At 37.5% G+C, this 25,582-nt stretch overlaps 2 protein-coding genes across 3 annotated transcripts in view; both read left to right on the forward strand.

The window, feature by feature from the left end:
• Positions 1 to 2,892, forward strand: part of anos1b (anosmin 1b) — a 60,524-nt gene extending 57,632 nt beyond the window's left edge. Inside the window, exons 14-15 of the mRNA XM_088349448.1 lie at positions 1,582 to 1,705; positions 1,797 to 2,892. Coding sequence (XP_088205574.1) covers positions 1,582 to 1,704 — 123 coding nt within the window. The 3' untranslated portion in view covers position 1,705; positions 1,797 to 2,892. The remainder of the gene's footprint in view (positions 1 to 1,581; positions 1,706 to 1,796) is intronic.
• Positions 2,893 to 3,888: 996 nt separating this feature from the next.
• LOC148355126 (uncharacterized) lies at positions 3,889 to 25,582 on the forward strand. 2 transcript variants are annotated; one of them, XR_015852212.1, is made up of 11 exons: positions 3,889 to 3,993; positions 4,750 to 6,342; positions 7,982 to 8,090; positions 10,651 to 10,798; positions 13,222 to 13,269; positions 13,389 to 13,466; positions 15,395 to 15,532; positions 15,758 to 15,841; positions 18,195 to 18,245; positions 22,720 to 23,437; positions 25,098 to 25,582. XR_015852212.1 is itself a non-coding variant. In XM_088349477.1 (10 exons), the coding sequence occupies exons 2-10, from the start codon at positions 5,022 to 5,024 to the stop codon at positions 22,828 to 22,830; spliced, it is 2,088 nt and encodes a 695-aa protein (XP_088205603.1). In that variant the 5' UTR covers positions 3,889 to 3,993; positions 4,750 to 5,021; the 3' UTR covers positions 22,831 to 25,582. The 2 variants fall into 2 exon arrangements, 1 of the variants encoding a protein (XP_088205603.1); XM_088349477.1 differs by having other exon boundaries at positions 22,720 to 25,582.

The raw sequence follows: 25,582 nt of genomic DNA on the forward strand, positions 1-25,582 counted from the left end.
AATGCTCGATGTTGCTCGAGGGAACAAACAACCATGTCAAAAGCGCTATTCCAACGTGTTGCTACATTAGTCACCAATCTATGCATAGGGGAGCTCCATCAACTTTTGCTTTCGCTCTGAAGCATTCCGCGCTGGGAAAAAAAACTGTCACACATCACACTCGTATCAGTGGCCTACCTACAGCCAGCAGCTTCAACGCATGATGGGAGGCAAGGTTGCCAGCAGGGGTGGCCAACCCGATCCTCGAGAGCCGCACGTCTTGCATTTGTTTGGAGTTTCTCTGCTCCAATACAGGTGATTCCAATCTTCTGGATCATTGTCAAGCTCTCACAAGGCTTGCTAACAAGCTGAAAATTGGCATAACCCGTGTTGGAGCAGAGGAAACCTCCAAAACATGCAGGACATGTGACCCTCGAGGACCAGGTTGGCCACCCCTGTTTGAGGGTGTGTGCGTAACACTTGATGTGGAGAAAGCAACTGGGCAACTGTCAGCAAGGGACATGTTAGCTGCATTGCCTGTGACTAAAGCAGCGTTTTTCCCTGAAATGTCCCACTCGGCCGCTATGTCTCGAAGCAACTCTGCAACATTTGGCCCTGTGTGACACTGTAACATGGCTCTTGTTTGGAGGACGTGAGAAAACAATGTCCAATCTTCTGTAATGTAATGAGCCGTTAGAGTGACATACGACTCCATTGCCCGTGAGGTCCAGGCGTCACTCGTAAGAGTGATTTGTTCAGCTCTGCTCAGCTTCTCTTTGACGCCTGACTTCACTTCATTGTAGATTTGAAGAAAGGCAGTCTCAGGAGAAAACTTCCTTGACGGTATGACATAATGCGGCTCCAAGTTGTAGACTAGATTCCAAAATCTGACAGTTTCCACAACGCAGTATGGGCGAAGGTCTTTGCACATAAAATGTGCAATTGAAATGTTAATTAATTTTGCCTTCCCGAGCTGTTTGGAAATTTGCTAGGGTCTGCTGACATGCCTTTGCTGGCCGTTTAGGTTGGTTAATGTGGATATTGGGGTGATGGCGCTAAAGATCTGTGTTCATGTTCATCATGTTACCGCAGTAGTATAAGGGTCTGCGACAAAGTTTTCAGACAGTTTTGGTCATGACTAGCTCCGTCTCTCCGGGAACTGTATAAAAACCAAAAAGTGTCCATACTTTGGTTTTATAATTTATGGGAGCCTGCCTTAGTTGCTTTCTTTCCTCCTCCATTTTCCACTTCCGTTTCCTTTCCTGCATTTTTTTGTACAGGATATGAATTCACAAAAAACGATTACGTGGAGAAACATTAATTTAGAAAATTGCCCAAAATACAACATGTAAACGTGAATGGATTTTTTGTCCTACCTCTAGTTTATACACTAGAACACAGTGGTGTCCACACTTTTTCTGCATGTGAGCTACTCATAAAATGGCCATGTCAATATGCTCTACCTACTATAAAATGGAAAACATATATATTTATAAATAAAGTTGATTGAGTATTGTTTAAGCACCTCGAGTCTAAAGTGTTGTTGATGCAGTCAATGATCATTTCCATTTCATATTGTTGAAACTGTTTCTTATTCTTCAGACTCAGAGGGCAGTGATAGTTGCTGGTCTCCAGAGTGACAGTGTTTACCAGATAGAGCTTCAAGTACTAACACCCAGAGGCCGCAACGGCACTGCAGTCTTCAAGACCTTTCACACCCCCTGAGGTAGCTATTTTTCTTCTTAAAAATATTAATAATTCGGTTTTTTTTTAATCAATCTTTAAGTTTTTACTAATATGACATATTGATTTTTCAGGTTCAAATGCTACAGAAGAACTGCCGTCACCATTATTATGTTCCTTAACTTATACCTTTAAAGGGACACTGTGTATAATTTGGCCTCTGGATGTAGCTGTAGTATGTGGTTCAACTGAAAACAAATGCTACAAAGGATAATGAAAAATACAAACTACGAAAACTTAAAGTGACCAAACTTTCCCGTTTTTCTTCTCGTTTTTTCCCCAGCCTTTCACGACATTTTTTTGGTCTTTTGGGTTACAGCATCAAGTTGGCGGACAATTAAGACAACTGGTTGCAAGAAAGTCGCAGGGCACACAGAGACAGACAACTCACTCGCTCATTCACACATAGAGACAATTTGGACCGGCCAATTACCCAAGCATGCATGTTTTTGGGAGGAAACCAGAGTGCCCGGAGAACAGGGAGAACATGCAAACCCCACACAAGAAGGTTGGAAACTGGGTTTGAACCCGTGACCTCATAACTGCCGCAGACGTGCTAACCATTTATCCGCCGTGCCGCGATTATTCAAATCAGTATTGATTTTTTGTTTTTTTTATGAATGAAGGTTTTATTTACCTTGAGCAGGCACTAGAAAATACACAATGTCTCTTTAAGAAACTTGTCAACCTAAATGTAAAGTTATACAATGGAATAGCATGTGAACATGTATACAATTGTTTCAAATATCTGCCCTCCGTTTTTTCCGTTAAATGTATGTAGTAAGTGGTTTTGTTGTAGATGTAGATTGTTTTTCAATGCAGTTGACTGCAACACTGTTTTCCTTGCATTTTGTGGAGATAAACTAAGAAATTATTTTAGATTTTTATTTTTTAATCTGAATCTTTATTCTCAGCTGTGTATGTATATTTGTGTTTTGTACCTGTATTTTGTTGGTCAGTTCCAGCAGTAGTATGAATCATGACTTTTCCACTCTGTTTTGCTGCTTTTGTGGAAGAAACACATTTTTCATGGCAATACCATTATGTTGTTTTGTTTTTTGTGTTGGTTTCTCATGTCCTATTTTTCTGATGTGAATTCTGTGCACAATTCGTTCTACTTTTTAGTATTGTATTTAGTGTGTTTTTAAATTAAATTTAAAGTATCCATGAGTGTTGTCTATTATCTTTCTGTGTGCTGTGGCAAACATAACAGCACAAAGATGGTTCTACTCTAATTATTCAGGTTTCGTACGGGTGCTTGAAATATTTTAAAATGCTTGGATTTTAATGTTGCGCTTCTAAGGATTGAGAAGTGCTTGAATTTTGGATGAGATGCTTTAAATGCTTGAAATCATTGCCATGTTTCACATCATGTCTGCTTAAAAATGACACAGATACTGCTCCCTGGTGGCTTCGCTTTGCTATTTCACTTCTTCTTCCCCCTTGATTAAATCCAGCTGGTATTAGTTTGTAGGGCATAGTCCTATTAAGCACCAAGAGTTGCATGCTACACATAAACAGGAAACTATGGAATGTGTATTAGTGCAAGGATAACATATAAATTATGGACATGTATCTTTTGGGCCATGTGAAAAATTAAGGTATCATTTCCCAGTGGTTTATTGTAATGAGAAGAACTTCTGGCAACTGAAAGCGTAAACTGTACTGTTATTTTACCCAGCACCTAAACCGGAAGAGAATTGTATAAAAAACAAATATATTAGCGATTTCCTCAAGATTTCAAAATCATGTCCTTATAAATGCCCAAAGAGGATAAAAGAAATTGCATATATAAATTGCAAATATATTTGTGGCTCTGCAAAATTCATGATTTACACTGGATTTTTTTTTCTTGTAAAGGTTCTGGAGAAATTGTAAAATTGGCTTTGAAAGTCCCTAAAAAGTACTTGAATTTGGCCATGAAATAGGCGTACAAAGCCTGATTATTGTATTTATTGTTTCAAAGTAGACTAACAGTAATCGGTGTCAATCATATTTACGTGTGCTGTGACAAAGTCTGATCTTTCCTAAAATGTAGGTAGATAACACAATAAATAAATAAATAAACTCATACATAAACATCAACATTTATTTAAAATTAACAAAAGTGACAGGCACGAATTAAAGTCCAGCCGAAGTTTCACTCGTGTATCTCTCCGGAAAGACCCGAAGCGTGCTGACTCTGTGACGTCATTAAGACGCGCCGTCAGATTGATGCTGCTTTCGGTCTTCATCTTATTTGGACAAAACCCGTACCATCCAAAAAACGAGGTAATGTATGCGAACCGAATTTTAATGCAGTTTCTCATCTATTTATAACATGCACTTCAGTAATGTAGAGCTCATATTCAAAACTTCCGCTTTGTTCTCCGCCGCCTGGTCTCTGTTTGGCTAATGCGAGCTAACGCTGTTAGCTTCGGGATGGCGACTAACTTAAAAACTCTACAAAATAACCCGGAAGCGCATCCGTACAGAGTTTTGAAATTTAGCATGTTTAAAGAAATGTTTAGAATAACCGGATTTACACGGTCCGAGCAATTTCGCTAAGTCAAGTGATTTTGCATTTGCTTAAGATATGACGTAGTACTGCACTTTTCTCGAATTGTTAAATTTCAATGGGCTACCCATCCCTGAAAAATGTGATGATAAAATCCTCTCCTAAATGATGAAAATACGACGGACGGTACAATACTTTGTAATAAAGAATACATCCATTATTATAGTTGTTTACATTTTGCTGCTTAAAGACAGAAGTGGGGAAATGGTTTTGTTGCTCAATACTACATTGCTTTACATTATGTAATTAAACATAATATGGTTTACGAGTGAATACCTGTCCAAGCCAACACACATAGTCTCATCACTGAGCACATGAGAGACAACATACACAGTGCATATTCTTTTCTGCATTTGTCGCTTCTGTACTGTAATCCAGTCTATCTACTGTAATTAATGGTATACAGTGTGTGCTCTCTGGGCTAATTTATCATGTTGTATTTTTTATTGGAATATTATTTTTCTCCTTAGGAATAAATGGAGGCACGGTCCTGGTCCACGGATGTTACAACTGCAATCTGGGAACACTGAACATCATCATATTCTGTACTGCGACATCCAGTAACACCAGTTGGGAAAAGCTACAGCATAGCTACACACCTTGATTTGAGGACAATTTAAAACCAATAACAAGCAACAGAATTAGAAAGTCACTTGAGCACATGGATAAAAAGAGCACTCGGGCGGAGGGGAGAATAGTTTAAAGTTTCTGGGATGGGGTTAAATCACCAAAGGCGTACGTCATGGTTCACAGCAACTCTGCTTCCCCAATGAAAACATCTCTTAGATCTAACATAACAGAAGCAGTCGCTCCTGAGCAAGCTGCGTGTCCTCCAGTGCCGCCTCTTTCTGATACTACTGACAAGGACCTATCTCGTATCCCAGCTGAACATGTAGACTTTGATGTTACCTCCATTTCAGATGTCTCCCAGCCTACTAGCCAGACACTTGCCGAAACTTGGTCACCAGATCTTGCCCCTAAAGCGTCACAAAGAGTTGGTTCAAATCCTGCATCGGATTGGACTCATGAAAAGTCACCAACCCACACTCAGGACATAATAAATGGCCGCACATCAGGCAGAAAGAGGACTCCTAAAACCTGTGACTGTTGTGGTTCCAACAAAAGGGGGCATGATATCCAAATTTCAGCCAGAGGTAGAGGGAGAGGAAGGGGCAGGGGAAGAGGAAGGGGAAGGGGTACTGGAAGAAAAATATTTGACAGCCCACAACGGGAAGGTATGGACCTTATCAAAATTACAGACTATGACCTGACAGAGGAGGTGTTCGCAGAAGCTGAGGAGGAAAATGACTTATTTGAGGGTGTGAAACTATCAAATACCAAGTCAAACTCAATTGCTCCTTTATGTGTGTCTTCCTCACGTGTGGATATGGATGTCATAGACAATGTCCAGACAAGTTCCCCAGAAATTGCAAAGCCAACCGCTGTTGCTTCACAAGGAGGAACCATCGTTGCAGTTCGACAAGCGATTGAAAATCACATTATTGTCAGTTTTGGAAATGCTGAGTCATCGTCTCATGAGGAGGAGATGAACTGCTCATTGAATATTTCACAGATTAGAAATGGAGATGCAGATAGCTTGTCAGAAATAGAAACGTACAGAGACCGGTTTGAGGACAAATGTGGCGTGACTGAACCTGAAAACGGAATTCATTGCTCATCGGTTGGGTCAGCTTCTTTTTCAAGATCAGGAAGTCCTCAGGAGCTCGACTCAGGAATGCAAGTAATACTGGATCCTGACAGAACAGACTCTTCATCAATTGTCCAGTCTGCTGTATCCATTGGAAACGGCACCTCAGACGCTGACAACAATCCAGAGGCCACCCCAATGGAAACGGACTGTGTGGATCAAGCTAGTTCCTCTTCACAATATCATCCCATTGCAGTGTGTAGAACGAAACATAAAGATGCCCTCTTAGACCATCGTTTGTACTGTCACCCTTTAACTTGGGAGGAAGGGGAAAATCATGTGAAGACTCTCGCAGAAGGAACAGATATGGCTGATAATGATGACAGCAAAGAAAAAGTTATTTTTCTGATCCATGGTAAGATTGGGAATTCACACATACGATCTTACAATCCAGATGTGTCGTAATATTTGGATTTTCATCACAACATTTCGCCCTTGACTGGTAACAGTAGTGAAGTCGTGAATGATCACACACACAAATAAAACCACTAGCACATTTAATACATAAACATGGATAGCTTTGAAATAAATCCATTTAATACCAGGATGATACAAAATTCTGCAATGCATGAAATCTGTTGTCTATTATCATAGTTGCTTTTTTCTAGATTAATCAAAATTAGGGCAAGTTTTGACACAGTAAATTTACACTCACATATACACACATTTTGTGTTAGGAAGTCATTTGTGTTAAAATCTTATAAATCAGCTGTTCAAGAAACGTGTACGGACTATTGTCTCATTCTCAAATCATCTTTAATTTTATGGAATAAATAATAATGACAACCGTGATGATGGTGATAATCAAATAGGGGTTTATCAGGGCCTATGTGGACACCGATTTATTAGTATGAAAAATTGCCAATAACCGTTGTTTGAATCCGATATTAATTTTCTGTAAAAGCTGAAGAATCGGCATAAGAAAGTTTGATCACTGTAATCCAAAAAAAAAAAAAAAAAAGAATATTTGTTGTAAATTCAAATAAAACTTAAATACCTCTCTGGAACAATTTTCCAGTATATGCATTATAATTGTAACTTGACTACCATGACTAATCCTTTATTTAACACAAAAACTAACAGTGCAGGAAATAAAATCAGGCTCAGCAGCAACTTGAATAGAGGTACGCAAAACTTAGATAGCTCCCAGATACTTATGACAGTAAATAACTCTTTATACATTTGAACAAAACTAAAATAAACAATCTTTCATTTAAATAAAAAACTTAACAGTGCAGGAAATTAAATTAGGGGGTTAGCTGCAGCTTGTGTAAAGGTACATAATAACTTAAATAGCTCCCTGACTTATTTTTTACCATAGATAAATATGTCAATACAACTAACATGACTTAAATTAACTCATGTTTATTCGATGGAGCTGGCAAATAGAAAACTGTGGCCACTGATGTTTTAGAGCCAGATTTACAAACTAATGTTGTGGTAAGAGCTCATCACTTCCCCTTTAGCATGCTTTTAATGCTCTCATTCACTTGATTAATGAACTAATGTTATGATAAGAGCTAATATATCAGTCTACACCTGAACGTGTCTCTCGAAAACAAGTTATCTACACTATCTCTTAATTGCAAACATGCTCTTCTATCACAGACTCGGGCATGTCTGGGCGAGTTTTCTGAGCTACCCCTCTAACTGCTTCAGTGGCTCCACCTCTGGTCGCTTACCCAATTAAAAGACGGAGGGTGGGTAACGTCAATAAGGGGAAGGATAGGGAGAGAGTCCTGGCTCCATCTGAGACTTATTCGTCCTGTTGAATAAATAAAAATGCAGAGACAGGTATCTCTTAAATTCTCAAATATCGGTGCCGAAAATCGGTCGACCTCTATAATAAAAATACAGATTATTTAAGTAATTTTGAGGTACTTAATCATTGTTTCATTCTTTATTTTAAAAGTGTGTAATGTTATTGAATTGTTATCCTTGTGCTTGGATGAGATTGAACTAAAATCATAATCACAACGCTGTTTCAATTTTAGACTGTTTGGAGAGCTTCTACATCAAATACGGCAGTTTTATTCCACTCAGTGAAAGTGATGTCGTAGAATACCTGAAGACCAACGGCAGCCTTGATGACATCAGCATTGCGTGAGTGTACTTGCACACGCCATGTTGTTAGATTAACCTTTTTTTGTGTTACCCCAACTTTAAAGGTACGTTTTGAATTATTTGGCTCCCCTTATAAAAACACAATTTGTATGAATAATACGCTAAAAACAAAGGAACTATTATATAAATGTGTATTAAAAATACTTTTAGGTTAAGAAATTTAGATTTATTTTACGTAACAGTGTTTCTTATAGATTTTTGTGAGACCCCGGTGGGTGGACAGCCAAGGAGGGATCCAGGGTCCTGCATTAAAAACTAGTTTTTTCCTATGCCGTGACTACTGTTTTAAGATATCGTATCGAATTTTAAATTCATTTACAAATACTCATATTGGTGATTTGGTAAATCACAGTATTGTATAGCAGTACCGCTGCTTTTGTGATTACTACTATGACGGGATGCTGGTTCTTCTTTTATGGCTCAAAGATAGTTATTTCATACCTGCTCTCCTTATAAATGATTGCAAATCACTTATGAAGTAATAATAAACCTTACAAACACAACGCAACACTTATTTACTCAAGAAAGACCCCCAGTCAACCAATTAACCCAAAAGCGAGTGAGAGGACCAAAAAGCTCGCGAGCGAGCACACCATTTCATTTCCGATCTTTGATATGATAAGATTTTTCAAAGTTGTTTTTGTCAACCTCACATATATTTATATTCAAAAATATGATTACAATTTTTGAAACTACAAGTTTAAGAACCTGGCAGGGACCAATCAAACCCTGCCGGGCCCGTCAAAGACTTTAAATGGTATTGGAAACACTGCATAACATGCTTACCTCGATGGACCTGACATCATAGTCCACCATCTTTACTCTAAGGCTAAAAAAATAATTGTCATGGTTGTGTTAAAAAAAAAAAAAAAAGAAAAATGCTGCGGTTTGGTCCCTTTGAGTATCTGTAGTTTGTAATCTTTGTGCTTTGTAGCATGGTTGCACAAATGTAGTGGTCAAATATAACACAGTGTCCCTTTAATATATATTTTTTGCAACCAACACCAACATAAGACATTCTTCTTGTAAAAGCTAATAACTTATAAATACCATCATGGTCAAGTCATGTTTTTTTATATAGCCCTTAAGCACAAGGAGCCTCAAAGGGCTGCACAGACCACAGATTATTGAAAACTACAGACTATTATTACTCCATCCCTTGATTTAAAACCTACATGAGGGCAAGGAAAAACTCAAAAACTTCAACATGAGGAAAATGGAGAAACCTTTAAAAGGGACTGCACATGAGGTACTCCCCCTTTCAGGATGACCATGCTACAATTGATGTAGCAATAACATACAATACACAGATATTGTCAACATTAAATATAGGTTATCCAAATGCTATAAAATAGAAGAGTCTTTCAAGCCTAGATTTAAACGGTTCCACTGAGGTTGCAGATCGAATCTCAGGGGTTAGATCATTCCACAACACTGGGGCCCAAATGGAGAGCCTTGTTACTTTCTGTAAAATATTTACTGACAACAAATGGCAGCGGATTTTCATGCAATTAATCCGTTTTTCTGAAAAGAAGTGCAGAATATTCAAATATTTTTAATATCGAATTTTCTTTTTTATTCATATAAAACTGGGTGCCCTTTATGCGAATGACAAAAAGCAGCTCTGGGTTAAAAAAGATTAGAGACCACTGCTCTGTCGCATAGATTTTTTTGGGGGGGTTATTCAATCAATTTTTATGTTTTTATCTTGGTAGAAAATAAAAACATCTGAACTCAGACAACCCAGATTATTTTGTTTTTTAAAGTGTGTTTCTCTGAATAAATATCAACTTATTTCTGTGTTAAAATAAGGGGGGGGGGATCCTTGAAAGCAAAATTATCGAAAAATACGAAAAATAATACTATAGTATGAAGTTTTTGGGTCATTCTAAGAATTTTAAATAAGGAGAACAATCCTCAAAATCTGTAATATTCATTTTTTAATTTTTCTAGAAACAATGCAGAAAAAAGTACCATATTAATTTAATTTGTAGCATTATTTCAACTTGACCACCAAAATATATTTCAGTGTTAAGTATTTACCACAATTTGAGAGAGTGAAACTATATTAGACATTTTTATATTGTTTATTTTTTACTGGTCTCTCAAAATGCATTAAATAAAAGGTTAAATGAAAAAAAAGTAAAATAATATAATGAAATTCCTTTAAAAATTATAAACATTCACTGTTAACTGTCCTTTTTTGGTGTCACAGTATCGAGCTGCCAAAAATTATTCTCTTATTACATTTAAATTGAAGTCTTACCGTTATTGATGGAGGGATATAACAGGAAGACTGGTTTCTTAGCATGATGAAATTTAATGGCTGAGCCCAAATGAAGATTTTTTTTTTTTAATTAAATATTTATATTTCATTATTTAGTTTTAAATAATTGCTTTATATAGATGTACCTTTTTGGATTTATTTTAAAATCTCATGTACTGCATTGGTAGCCTTTTTTGATAACCACTGTCATTGGTTTTTGAGAAGTTAAGTTCAATTAATTGTGCTGTGCTCAAATGTTCCTTTTTTTTTTAGTGGAACAGACATCCAACGGGAGATTGTGCGCTATAAGTCAGCGCTTGCCTCTGCACCTGTTGCTGGCTTCATGGTTATCTATAACAAGCATACTTTGAGCCTAGAAGATCTTAGTACGCTGGAGGACCAGAATTGGATAAATGACCAGGTAGGAGTGGAAAAAAAACATTTCATTGCAATACTTCTGCTTTCCAGTATTCTCTAAGACAGTGTTTTTTTCACCTTTTTTTCAGCCATGGCACGTTTTTTTTTAATTGAAGGAGTGATTCAGATTATTTTGTCAGTGAATTAAAATGAGTCAAAATAAGGATTATTTCCCTGCTTTGGCTCATTTTTTAAATGTTTTTGATTGTGATCGACAGCATCCATGCTATAAGACAGTGTTTCACAACCTTTTTTGGGCAAAGGCACACTTTCTTTTTTTTTAAAAATCTTGTGGCAGACCAGCTGTCAAAAATGTTTTAAAATCCATTTCTGGTACCACTTTTATGTTTGGTTTATAAAGCTTAAATTATAATCTTGTCTAAATTGATAGTATAAACTTTTTTAGGCATCATGGCTCAGTAGGGAATACAGGTTATTCATTTTGCTTAAATTAGAAATCTAACCTTTTTGTTAGTTTATATTTATTTAGTTTCATTTTCTAAAAATATTTAAAAAAAAAAATACTTAGTATGAGCAAAAATGATCTGCCAGTGGAACAAAAAAAAGTTTATTTTTATGTAAGGTAAAATGAGTAAAATAAAACCAATTTGTGCAATATTTTTACTTTGTTTGAATTATTTTTGCAGTGTTTTCTTTAACAGCTTCATCAAACAAAATATCTTATATAAAATAATATATTTCCGTGTATTACTTGATTAGCAGAAATGTATTATTATCTGCACCGCTTATCTTCATTAGGGTTGCGGGGTGCTGGAGCCCATCCCAGCTATTTTCAGGCAGTGGACAGGGGACACCCTGAACTGGTTGCCAGCCAGTCGCAGGACACACTCATTCGCTCATTAACACCTTGGGGCAATTTGGACCAGCCAATTAAGCTGACATGCATGTTTTTGGAATATGGGAGGAAACCGGAGTGCCCAGAGGAAACCCACGCAAGTATGGGGAGAACATGCAAACTTTGCACAGGAAGGCTGGGCGCAACAAGCTATTTGGCAGAAAGCAAAGATACTGAACAATGGCATACTTTAATGCAAAGATAAAAAATAGGCAATATCCTGCACATTATACAATGTCTTACAGCACACTGGTTAAGAAACCCTGCACGAATTGTGAATACATTATCATGGATTGGAAAGCAGGGTAATTAATGGCTGACCAAGTGTTGGCTTACTTGCTTGTGTAGTGTCAATGTTGTTTGCACACACATCCTGGTCTATAACCTTGTGTGCCTGACATGTTAGAAATTATATGAAGTCCTGTTGGTGAGCATTGATTATTGTTTAAGTTATTCTGGGCAACCTGTCACCGTTTCAAGTCACTGATTTACCCACAGTATCTCTCGACCCCTTTGAAAAAAAAAACATACAGTAGAGGTATTCTGCAAAGCAGCGATTTTCAGCAAGAATCCAAAGCATCTAAAAAATGTAAACATTGAGTTGTAGTTATTTTACTCTTAATATTGATCGTAAACCCCTTGCAGTTACTGGAGTTCAGTTCCAACCCCTGAAGTTTTGGAATTTGAAGATTAAAAAAGATGGCGAAAAATACTTAAAACTGTATATCAAAACTAGAGGTGCAATAATCAACATTGTCCATACAATTACCATTCCCCTCTACCCCTTTCCAATCTTGTTTACGTCACAGTGAATAGAGCTGCTGTAACAAGCATCCACTAGCGCGGCGCCATACCAGTATGTCTGTTGATAGTCTTGGCTGTTATTCATTATTCTTTTTCTTACTGCTGGAACAAAAGAAATTTCCCCATTGTTGAACGAATCAGGGATTATTTTATTTCATCTTAGCTCATCTTTAAATATTCACCAATAGCTGCAAAGTAATTCGTTGTTTTAACAACGCACAGAATAGTAATTTCAAACATAAAGAAAAAGACCAATTTCTATTTTAACAGACCTTTTCAGACCAATAAGGAGGTATTGTTATTGGTTGGAGGAAACAAAATTAGTTTATTTTAAGGCTTGGGTGGTATGGCTAAATAGTAAAACCAGCATAACGTAATTCTGGGATATTACCATTGTAATTAGATTATAAACAAAACATTACTTTTTTCCTTTAAGTGGACTATATTGCAAACCACATCGTTCAGCATTCTTCCACTTTTAATAATCAGCACCAGCTTTGAATTATCCCAAATAAACACATTAATTCCCTTAAATTCTCTCGGTTTCACGATTCACCCAATTTTCAAAAAACAAATTAATAACAAAGCGAAATAATTTAAATTATTGCCCAGCACGAGCTCATTTTAAACAGGATCGTCTGACTATCAAAACTTTGAAAATAAAAAAGGAGGAGCTGATTAATATGCTGTTTGAAAATACAAAATCCATTTTTTTACTGTTTAGTTTAAATACATATTTCTCACTGCTTTCTGCTTCATTCTGACAGATTATCAACACGTATGGCGACCTCATTATGGAAGCAACCCAGCACAATGTAAGGTGTTTTAATAAATCTCAAGTCCGTGCTCAGTAAATGTGGAATTGTATTTGTATGATCAATTTAATAATGGAATTATTTCATTTAGCTTAAGGGTTTTGCTTTTTTTCTTCTAGGTTCATTTTTTCAATAGTTTTTTTCACAAGCAGTTGGATGCCAAAGGTTATGAAGGAGTCAAAAGATGGACCAAAAAGGTAAACACACTGGTGATTTAGATAGAGAATCTAAAATGGTTTGAATAATCATTTACATAACCTTAATCTAATTTAAATCTATCCAATTTATCTAATATAAATATATAGAATCGCATACAATAAATTCTGACTATAGGCTGCGACTTTTGTCACAAGCTTCAAACCCTAGATAGATAGATACTTTATTCATCCCCGTAGGGAAATTCCCACTTCCAGCAGTGTCCTTGTGTTGAAAATCAAATAATAATAAAATAAAAGAAATAGAACACAGAAATAGAACTTATGCAACGATGCGGCTAATTTATGTAGGGGCGCCCGAGCAGTAAAGGTAAGAGGGAGATTGGTGGAATATATGTGGCGAGGGAGACGCAAGTTTCATGAACCTTCGCTCTTTGTGTATAATTAAAACTAGCATGAACAGACATTCATAGAAAAGGTGTCAATCAAAAGGGGAGGTCTAACTACCATATTGGGAATAATTTTACGGGTGTTTATTTGTAAGCAAAGTCCAACGAAATGTTGAAGGTGGATTCTTATTAATATATTTGTATTATTGTGTGTTTTGGAGTAAATATTTTACGCGGTAGATTCTATGCATTGTCCTTGATGCAACAAAGCCATTTTTGCGAAAATTCAAAGAAGTCAGTATGTGGCATGATGTATTTCAGTGACTGTTGACATACAGACCTGTATTTGTTTATCCAAGGTCCGGCGACCTACCGGCGGGCCATCGGAACGTTAAGGGGTTGAGTTACTGTATAGTATTAAAACTCTTTCTGTGTACCGTCTTTCTATGTAAATGTCTCATGTTTCAATGTGGGCACATGCTGCTAATAGTCAGGTGTTGCTTATGTATGTACAGAATGGTTTTTCCTTTTAAAAGTGTACTGAGCTTATTATCAGGTGCACTCTATTGTCCAACGTTTACGGTATTTTATTATAAAAGAAAGCTATTACAATTGTGCATAACACTAGGTATGTACATACAAACGGTTTAGAAAATCCAACATGTCAAAATTTGAAGATATAGTGAAACTTGAATCCCTGTTTTAGTATACAAAGCAAGTAAGCAGCAAATGTTCAACAGTAGTTTTTCTACAGAGAAGACACTTGTCATGTCAGGGGAATTGAGAACTTCAAGGTCCAATATTCTTGCACAACATTGAAAAGCCATCGTGCTAGCTCAGAAGATCTTTATTTCTGGAACAATTCCGATGACGACCTTAAATTGTCCCTCATTTGCATCGATTGAAAAAAAATAAGAATCATATACTTTATTTATTTTGAATATACAAAAAAAGATTGATGTTATCTCTTTTTTTTTACACGTTATTAAAAATTATATTACATATTTGCAGGTGTATACTGTACAGCATAGATTAGTATGTATTTTTGTTTATTGTTAAGCTACTTAACAAACACTTTTTTATTGTTTTATAGTACAAAATATTTTCTACGCTGGTTTTGTGTCCGTCTAAAACATCAATGATTAAATAAAGAGACTAACAATGTGTTTTTTTTTAAATCCTATTAATTGAAAAATTAATCGGATTTATTGAATATCAAAATAATCATTAGTTGCAGCCCTAATCTGAATCCGTCTAATCAAAACTCTGAACTACCTTATTAATCCTGATTTGTGTTTGTGTGTTTGTATTTGACGTATATGCCCCGAAGCGGCTGAACTGATTTTTGTGAAAATCCTCACAGTGGTATTTAAAGGCTTCCCGAGTATCTTCAGCTAAGTTTCGTGTCATGACAACCCCAAAAAATATCAACAAAATCGACAAACAACGCAGGGCCATTCTGCTCGTTCTGAGCGAGAACCTTTCATGTCGGTTTTCCTCCCTATTTAGTTTAATGCAATCTCTGTAAATATTTCATCTTCATCATTAATCTATATTGTTTATTCTGTCTACTGATTTCAGGTGGATTTATTTTCCAAGTGGTTACTACTCATTCCAATCCACTTAGAAATCCACTGGTCTCTCGTCACTGTGACCATGGCAACTAAAACCATCAATTACTTTGACAGCCAAGGCATTGTCTTCCGACACACTGCAGATGTGAGTTACAGGTTCATATCTTTTGATGCCAAACATTGCTGACGATACAAAATTAGTCCTTTATTGTATACTAGCACAAGATGTGTGTGAAACATCACTCAGCAGTTGATAATGGTTTATTTTAAAAGGGACTGAAGGCAAAATAAATTTCTTCTAATCTGTTTTATGCTCAACACAAATCTGGACGCATTATTCTGATTCATATTACATTTTTATTTTTATCAGACTATTATGAAGTACCTTCAGTCTGAAGCTCAAGAAAAGAAAAAGACGCATTTCCTGAAAGGTTGGAAGATTGCAATCACCAAGGTAAAAGGGAAATTCATGTTAAAAAGTTGAAATCTAAGTCATCTTGAAAGTTTATTATGTAAAACAAGTAAAAAAAATTCTTCTTCCGAGGGGGGCGTGGCATAAAATAATTGAAGCACTTTTTTATTTCCTTTTCCAATTCTAAGCATTATTTTCTTATTTTACCAAAGAGACTAAATAAACATATTAGAACTAGAGAAATTATGCCGTTTGACAAAGAAATTGCAACATTTGTCGTAGCTGACGACATCCTTGAACTCATTCTTTTTCTTCTTGCAGATTATTTTGTCATTATTAACAATAATAAGCCAGAGAATAATGGAACTAATATCTTTCTCTGTGTGGACAGGTACCAAATGAACCACACCCCATGTACTATTTCTCCCCTAACCTGATCTTTTTAGTTATTATTGATTTTTTTTTTTTTTTTAACTGCACAAATACTACTGCTTTGTTTCTTATGTGCGGGGTGCCCAATACTTTGAAAGAGTAGTTTGAAAAAAAGTTAAAGGAGCTGTACAGAATCTGCAACTTTCATACTCGCTGTTGCCATCTACTGGCTTCTGTCATCATTGCAGCCTCAGAGAGCTTATTCGTGACGCGCATGCAAGTGCGTGCATTTATCTCTTAGATATGCTTGAATTAACTCTGTTTTTTCATCTTCCCTAGGGTTTGGTTGGCGATTGGACTGTACTTGAGACAGGCGTTTTCTTACTTACTTACTTTCTTACTTTTTTAATGCTACACTAACAAATAAAAGAAAAACCTTGGGGTCGAGCATGAAGTGACTTTCAACCCCACCCCCCATTTCTCCTACCTAATATTTTTAGTCCCGAACAGCTTGGCTAAAGGTATAACAAAAGCAGAACGGGGCAGTTGGGAAAAAAATGATAAGGGCTCTTTGAACTCAGTTGAGTGTTTTCACACATACTTAACTCATTCATTGCCAGACGTTTTTCTCAAATGGGGAGAGCTGGTGCCTGCCAATTTTTGCCATTTTGACTCCCTTATTGAAGGCCTGCAGAAAATGCATTTCCGTAGCTTTATAAGACCTGTCAAAAGAAAACTTGAACCCTCATATTTTATTAATTAAAAAAGTTTGTTTTTAGCATTTACCACTGTCTAGTAAACAACAGTTGAACATTGCTAACTTTGTTGAACCATTTTCCAAGAAAACCTCTGACAGGGTTCCCCCAAGGTCTTAAAACTTGAGTTTTTATTTTGATAACTGCATATTAAGGCATTACAAAGGTCTTGACATTTTGTCTTCAAGTCTTAAATTTAATTCTCAAATGTCTTAATTTTTCCGTGTCATATCTGCATGATGGAGCTAATAACTATATAATATGTAAACTAACAAAAATATGAAACGTTTGTCGTAAATTTTTGTGTCATTTTCTCCGACTTGATCGATCTCTGACTGATAAACGAATGTGTCATTTGGAAAATCCATATTTCTGCGTTTTTAAAAATGGAGTATTACGTTGGAGCTTTACATACAGTCAGTCACCAACTAGCTGTCGGAGTAACTTTGGGATGGGTAAGTGTAGGTTTAACCTGTTGTGGTTGAGAGATTTTGAGGTAAAACTTGGTTCAGGGTGAACCAGCCAATGAATGGGAAGGGTGGCCCAGCTGACACGCGGAACTCGCTGTGGTGCGGCTGCCAGCCGTGGCGGATATGATGCCACACTCAACAGTTCCAGTTGGCCCCCACAGTCACCAGCCTCCTATAGCTGCCAGTCAGTCGGCGGGAGCCACAAAGGATCGGGAATGCGCACAAGCTTTAGAGTTTGTGGCGAGCAGACACCCTGACACACCGCTGCGGCCAGGTCATTGCAGACGGGGTTCAGTTCCAATAAATCTGTAAAAATATTTTTTTATGTTTAGGCACGAAGGGACAATGCAGCAAATGTATTTATTTATATGTTAAGGCATTGAATGATTTTAGAGACAAAGTATTCCCCTCTCAAATTTTTTAAGACACTTCAAACAATGCACCCCACCTTTAAGTCTTTGATCATTTGTGCAAATGCGGTCGTACGGAAAACGTTTTGGATCAAGAACCCTTGGCGTTAGGCTCAAAAGAGTGTTGCATTCACTGTTTCAAAATTGATAGGAATTTCTGATTGTATTTAAATTCAGACAAGCTGGTAAAACACTTGGGTTGGTTCTATGCCATATGCTGCCCTTAGTCCACTAAATTAAAAGGGCTCTCTTCCTTAGTAGGATTTATGCTAGGAAATGTAAAAATAAATTATTTCTGCTTGACTCACGATGAAAAATTGTTTTTCACACATGACGCTGAAATGAAAGCAAGCTAATAAAATGTATTTATTTGCTTTTGACACCTCAGGGCATTCCTCAGCAGAAAAATGACAGTGACTGTGGCGTATTTGTCCTGGAGGTAAGATTTTTGTTTATTACCTTTCCATTTGTTTACATATTTTCGTGGCCTCAAATACAGTTAGGCCCAAAGGTATTAGACACACAATTTTACAAGTGGTGCTCTACAAACTATCACATTGAAATTGAATTAAAATATCTGGACCAGAATTTAAGTGCAGACTGTAATGTTTAATTCAAGTGGTTGACCAATAACACCTGACTGAAAATGAAGGAATTTCACAACCATACAGCACACTGTGTTAAAAGGCGCAGTCTCGGTATTTGGTCTATTTCTCTATTTAACACTACACAGGACCCACCAACACTAAAGGGTGCGGAACCACTCTGCTTGCGGTTGCGTTGCAACAACACAGACAAGCATACAAGCGTGCGTCTTTGAAGATGAGTTTCGTTGTGCTTTATTTAAGTTTTGATTTCAAAGTAAAACGCACGGATAAAACCATTTTATGAAAAGAGCTGGTGCAAATCTCACATTTTTACCAGTAATCCATTGTAAACAAAAATGTCAAAATCATTGACCCCTGATTCTGACCAGAACAGCTTTGCTAAATCTCCATGAAAAGGTTCACTTTCAGAGTCCCTTTCAGAGTAACTTTTCGTGCCGTGCAGTAGAGGTAAGATCGGGCCCAAAAAAAGCACCCGAGCCCGACGCAGGCCCGAGGGGTATTAAACCCGACCCGGACCGAGCCCGACTAATTAACTGGATTTGCTGGCCCGGCCCGAGGGGGCCCGAAATTACATATTTTATTTATAAGGAGGGGTGATTTATGATAACAAATTAAACTGCCTTTTGTTACAACATCTAGGCCTAAGTTAAATAAAACTGTATAAACATTTACATCTTTTATATTTCTGTGTCTGCACTGCAGATGTTACATTAAGCGACAATCTGTCATTGACGGGTTTTTTTTTTTGAGGTAGCGAAAACATTTAAGGGCGTCCGTCATTTTGACGACTTGATCATTGGGCCATAATCCACAATAGCAGTAGTAGTACGTCCTTAAGATTTTAGCGCGGCACTATCATTGAGGGGGTGTTGACGTGTTGTGCCCTTTTCCGACTCCTATGCAAATCCCCCCCCTGATCGTATTCTATATAAAACGCTTATTAAAACAATAAAGCGAGCTAATTATAATAATTGGGAGATCCTAGTCTATATAACGCGTTTATTTAAACAATAAAGCGTGATTTTATTCTGCAAATTGCGTTTTTTAACGCGGATGAAAATGTCACCAACGTCAATGTACACTTCCGACAAAAGCGATCGTATTCTATATAAAACGCTTATTAAAACTCTTACCAGAGTGCGTTTTCCTCGTCAGTTCTCCTCTCTTGAGTTTATCCTTAACTTCTTGTTGGTCCGACTCCATATCGGGGATACCAGGCCAAAATCACGCGAATTTGCGGAGGGGAAGATTATTAAGAGGACAGCATTCACGTCACGTCACGTGCACAGAGCATGCTCTGGCTCCGTTAAAAGCAATTACAGCTCCTTCTCCGTTTTATCCAAATTATTTATTTTATAACAAGTATTCCTTGGTCTAGTATCCATACATAGTTTAAGTATATATTTTTAATGAACATATATTTATAATTATTAATTAATTAAAAAAAAAAAAAAAAAAAAGCAGGACCGAACCCGACCCGACCGTATGACTGACATTTCAGGCCCGACCCGGCCCGAAATTGCCTCGGGTTCGGGCTCGGGCCATGAATCTTAGCTCTACCGTGCAGCTCCTCGGAAATGATGCCGGCAGTCCCGGCAGACTTTTCATTATAAGCTGTCAGAAGTTTCAGCACCACCGTAGCCTTAGTGTGGGTGGAAAAATGACAGTTTCATGAAACAAAAGTGCCAAGACAATAATAATAACTTTAAAATTGCTAGATGCGCTACCAGTGTTGGCATGCATGAGTACTTCCCCAAAATGCGCGTGACGTCACGTTTCCTCTTTTACTCTAGCGCGACACAGGAGATGAATAGAAGTCACTGGAGATCGCCTACATCTAGCATTTAGTTACAAATGTGAACGATCTCACAAAAACATCAGATTCCTCCCGAAAAATTTGTAAGTCTATGACTCAGCCAAGATTCGAATGAATGACCTCCCAGTTTTGCAGATGGCGCCCAACCCTTAGGCCACAGAGCTGGTTTACATCCGCCGCAATCATTAAGTTTGGTTTTAGGCCAGGCCGGGTTTCTCTCTGGCAGACTTTTTACCAAAAATGTTCTTTACTGTGGTGAAATTGAATTTAAGTAAAATATTGTTAACCACCACTAGTTGTAGCTAACGCTTCATTTATGAACAAGCACCACCTTACAGCAAGGACAAATGTCATTAAAATGTTGGTTGTTTTGGGAGTTCCAAAAAAAACTAATGTTGATCATTATCTTTGCCATTGTTATATTTATTTCTCTTTGCGGATGATCTGTATGATCAAATTCATGTGGATCTCGCTGCCCCAGCATGTGTGTGCGCACATCATCCGCTCTCCAGACCTTTGCACTACTTAATTGGTGGCAGATTAACAAAGGAGGAACCTTTTGAGGCATTTACAGCCCTCTAAATCAATTGCCCAATTACTTTTGGTCTGTTGGAAAAGGGGTTCAATGAATGTGAATGGCTATAATTCCTAAACCCTTATTTAAACTTGGCTGCAGAAGATCTCAGATTGCAGCTGATATTGTGCAATTCAAAGCCATATCTGTTATTGTATTTCAGAATATGTTTATGTAAACAACCGAAATAACAAAACTCACTGTCCAAATATTATCGGGCCTAACTGTACTGGACTGTCTCAGAAAATTAGAATATTGTGATAAAGTTCTTTATTTTCTGTAATGCAATTGAAAAAACAAAAATGTCATACATTCTGGATTCATTACACATCAACTGAACTATTTCAAGCCTTTTATTATTTTATTATTGCTGAATTTGGCTTACAGCTTAAGAAAACTCAAAAATCCTATCTCAAAATATTAGAATATCATGAAAAAGTATACAAGTAGGCTATTCAACTAATCACCTGAATCATCTAATTAACTCGAAACACCTTGCGAGGGTTTCCTCAGCCTTAAAAACACTCAGCTTGGTTCAGTAAACTAAATCACTGCTGATCTGACTGCTGTCCAGAGGACCATCATTGATACCCTCCATCAGGAGGGTAAGACACAAAAAGAAATTTCTCAAAGAGCAGGCTGTTCACAGAGTGCAGTTTCAAAGCATATCCACAAAAAGTCTGTTGGAAGGGAAAAATGTGGCCGGAAACGCTGCACAACCAAGAGAGATGACCGCAGCCTTGACAAAATTGTGAAGAAGAGCCGCTTCCAGAATTTGAGGGAGCTTCAAAGACAGTGGGCTGAAGCTGGAGTCCAGGTATCAAAAGCCACAGTTCACAGACGTGTCCGGGAAATGGGCTACAATAGCCGTATTCCCATGGTCAAGCCACTTCTGAACTCAAGACAACGGAAGAAGCGTCTGACTTGGGCTATGGAGAAGAAGCACTGGACAGTTGCAGAGTGGTCCGAAGTCCTCTTTTCAGACAAAAGCAAGTTTTGCATTTCATTTGGAAGTCAAGGCGCCAGAGTCTGGAGAAGAGCAAAATCCAAGTTGCTAGAAATCCAGAGTGAAGTTCCCACAGTCACCAATGGTTTGGGGAGCCATGTCAGCTGCTGTTGTTGGTCCACTGTGTTTCATCAAGTCCAGAGTAAATGCAACTGTGTACCAAGAGATTTTAGAGCACTACATGCTTCCATCTGCTGAAAAGCTCTATGGAGATGAGGATTTCATTTTCCAGCATGATCTGGCACCTGCCCACAGTGCCAAAACCACCAGTAACTGGTGCACTGACCATGGCATCACTGTCCTTGATTGGCCTGCTAATTCCCCTGACCTGAACCCCATCGAGAATTTGTGGGGTATAGTTAAGAAGATGAAAGACACCAGACCTACAAATGCAAATGAGCTGAAGGCCGCTATCGAAGCATCCTGGGCATCAATAACACCTCAGCAATGCCACAGGCTGATTGCCTCCATGCCACGCCGGATTGATGCAGTAATCCGTGCAAAAGGATTCCCAACCAAGTACTGAGTGCATCAATGGACATTTTCAAATGTTTGATTTAGTTTTGCTGTTATAAAATTATTTTTTTACTTGGTCTGAGGAAGTATTCTAATATTTTGAGATAGGATTTTTGAGTTTTTTTCAGCTGTAAGCCAAAATCAGCAATATTCAAATAATAAAAGGCTTGAAATAGTTCAGTTGATGTGTAATGAATCCAGAATGTATGACATTTTTGTTTTTTTAATTGCATTACAGAAAATAAAGAACTTTATCACAAGATTCTAATTTTCTGAGACAGTCCAGTATATCTGCTGTCCTGGCAGCACTCAATGCAAACTAAATTTTTTCGTGATTTAGAAATGTTTAATCTCCTTTACCAATGTCTCATTGTTTTTTCTGCTTTCTACCAGTATTGCCGTTGCCTGTCGATGAAGAAGCCTTTGCTTTTCAGTCAGGACGACATGCCTCACATTCGCAAACGAATCTACAAGGAGCTGTGCAACAGACAGCTCAACTCATAAAGGACGGAACTTGGGCTGCCTCAGATCACAGACTGGCCACCTGTTTTCACACAGATTATTTAACTGTTACATAAACAACTGGGCTGTTTTTCAGCGAGCGGCAGATTTCTCAGCATGACTCGGAAAGAACTACTGACGTGGCCTCCTACTGATGTTTCATGTTGCCTTTTTCTTTTTTGCATATTGGATGGGCAGTCAATATGAACTGGCCACTCTTAAAGGACAGACCAGATCTCTGCCTGCCTTTGACACCCAGTGGACACTGCTTGGACCAAAAAGGGTGACCGTTTTAAACACGATGACGTTTTAAAGTTGGCATTTTATACAGGACTTTAGTCAGCAGCACCTCATATACTAGTGTTGCCTCACATGTCAATAAGGAGAATATGTGTGATCCAGTGGACCAACTGTTCACCTAAAGCTTGAAGATTGAAGTTTGGGTCACTTTGGCGGACGGCTAATATTTGCACGGATGTTGAAGATTACATTACTTTTACTTTGAGCTTAGAATAACAAGCGAATGTACTCCCTGTGTAGGCTTCCTCTGTTTCCTGCCATTTTCACTTCAAGTCGAAGTCAGCCGAAAGAATTTCCAAATCAGTAAAAGGTCATTCTCACTTGTCTAACCACTACTTTATGACTAATTTTGTCTCAGTAAAATATGAGTGAAAAAACAAAGTCCACATCTTATCATCCTTCATTTTGAGAGTGCATTTGAGTTAGAAGAACGTCGCAACTACTAAGGATCAAGCCAGGGATGGGCAAACCTTTTAAACCACAAACTGCTTTGGGTTAAAATATTTGGCAGCTAGGCCAGGCAAGGAGTAAGAAAATGATTAATGTATTTATTTCTTTGTATTTGCTGGTGTAGAATTTGTTACCTATGTAATGCATAACGATAAAAAAAATCACATAGACTGATCAAATTCTGTTCATTTGCATCTATGAATCAATCTAAATGCTGATATCTACAAGTACATGTTATATTTTATTTTATAATTGTTGACAAATTGATTAATTTCATCAAGTTAGTTTGAAAAAACGAAATTGTTGTTTTAAAAACTAAACTTGATAATGTGCAGTGAAAAGCTCATTCTTTTCTCTTGCGAAATTTGATTTATATATTGATAAATAAAACAAATAATTAGTTTAGATTTGAATTTAATTTATTGTAAATGAAAAATTACATCAACTTTTACTGCACTGGGGAAAAACAACAGACATTACACATAAAAAAACAACAGCAGAATGGCAAACATACTTGATATTTGGACAATGAGGGCACTGATTTGTTGGGTCAGCGGGGATGTTTAGAAAGGTAATGGCGGAGGGGATCAGGCTTTTCCCGAGGCGGGCCCTCCTTATAAGTAATTTATCATTTTAATGTTGGCTGATAGCGCAGTATATACTGATGCTACATTGAGACCGAGAAGGGACGATCTCTTTTTAGTACTATTTACAATTATATATACTATCTTGTTTGATTTTTTTTTTTTTTTTTTACCTTTTTTGTTTGGCGGGCCTAGTTTTGACAGGTCTTATATGGCTCATGCGCCTTAGTTTGCCCACCCCTGGTGTAAGCAAACGACCAATCATAGGGGACATGATTGGTCTTAAGCTAAAGCCTCTGCCACAGTGTTGTTACCGTCACTCAAATTAGCTTTCCTTTGAAGTTGCTCAATCATTTGGAAATCACAAAATTACGTGTTTAGATTAATTGTAGACATAAAATTTAATACTGTAAGAAAATTCTTTTGAGTTAACTTCGGCTTCGATGTCAGATATGCTCATACCTATAATGCAGGGGTCTTCAACATGGTTCCCACAGGCACCAGGGTGCCCCCTATGGACTGTTGAGGTGCCTGCTCACCAGTTCTGAAAATAGCTCATGCTGGAACATTGTGATTTTCTATTAAATTTTTTTTTTAGTGGTTGACTTCGTCTATATAACCCCATTTCCAATAATTAGTCCGGTAATAACATACTAATTTGTTGATTTACAAAGTCCTTTCAAACTGGGTGCCTTTCGCTTAAATTAGTAACAAAAAAAGTAGCTCTCGGCTTGGAAAATGTTGGGAGACCCCTGCTCTTGCAGATACACATTTCAGCTCTTTGTCATGTGACAGTGACACCAAATAATTTTGTTCTCAAATTCTGCTTTACCCACCTGCCCTAGTTTTTCTTTGTGTTTTTCTACTTGCTAAACCCTGATTTGCGAACATGTCCTTTCATTTGAGCTAATATATACCGTACATTTTCATTGTTAGGTGTGTAGATGGAGCTGCTCAGGTCCACAATTGCGTCAAGTCAAACCATTGATGGAGGTTTAATTCCTCATTCAACCTCCTTTGAGGACAGAGTGGACCTCTCTCACCGGTCCTGATCGTCCTTGTCATCATGCTTTTGCTGCTGTGAGGATTTTTAGACTAGTTCTTTACTGTAAATGTTTGCTTTGGTTATACACTGCCGGGGCATCTTTGCGGTTTGTTTTAATATTCTTAATCTGTTCAAAGACTGCTGCATATGTGATGATTTTCTCTTTGTATCAGTCTTGTATGTATGTCTTTGATAAGGTAACATTGACACAGCAACATGGATTGATTGTTTATCTTGTACTTGAATTGATAACCTGTTTTTTCGTCAGATGAAACCTCCCCGGATAAATACTCAACAGGCAGTTGGTGATTATTTTATTCTCCTCAGCAATCATTCTCGCTGACATCCTATCCTGAAAGACAAATTTGCAACACTG

Source organism: Urocampus carinirostris, chromosome 12, assembly GCF_059441175.1.
Source record: "Urocampus carinirostris isolate Australia breed hairy pipefish chromosome 12, RoL_Ucar_1.0, whole genome shotgun sequence".
NCBI classification, from domain to species: Eukaryota; Metazoa; Chordata; class Actinopteri; order Syngnathiformes; family Syngnathidae; genus Urocampus; species Urocampus carinirostris.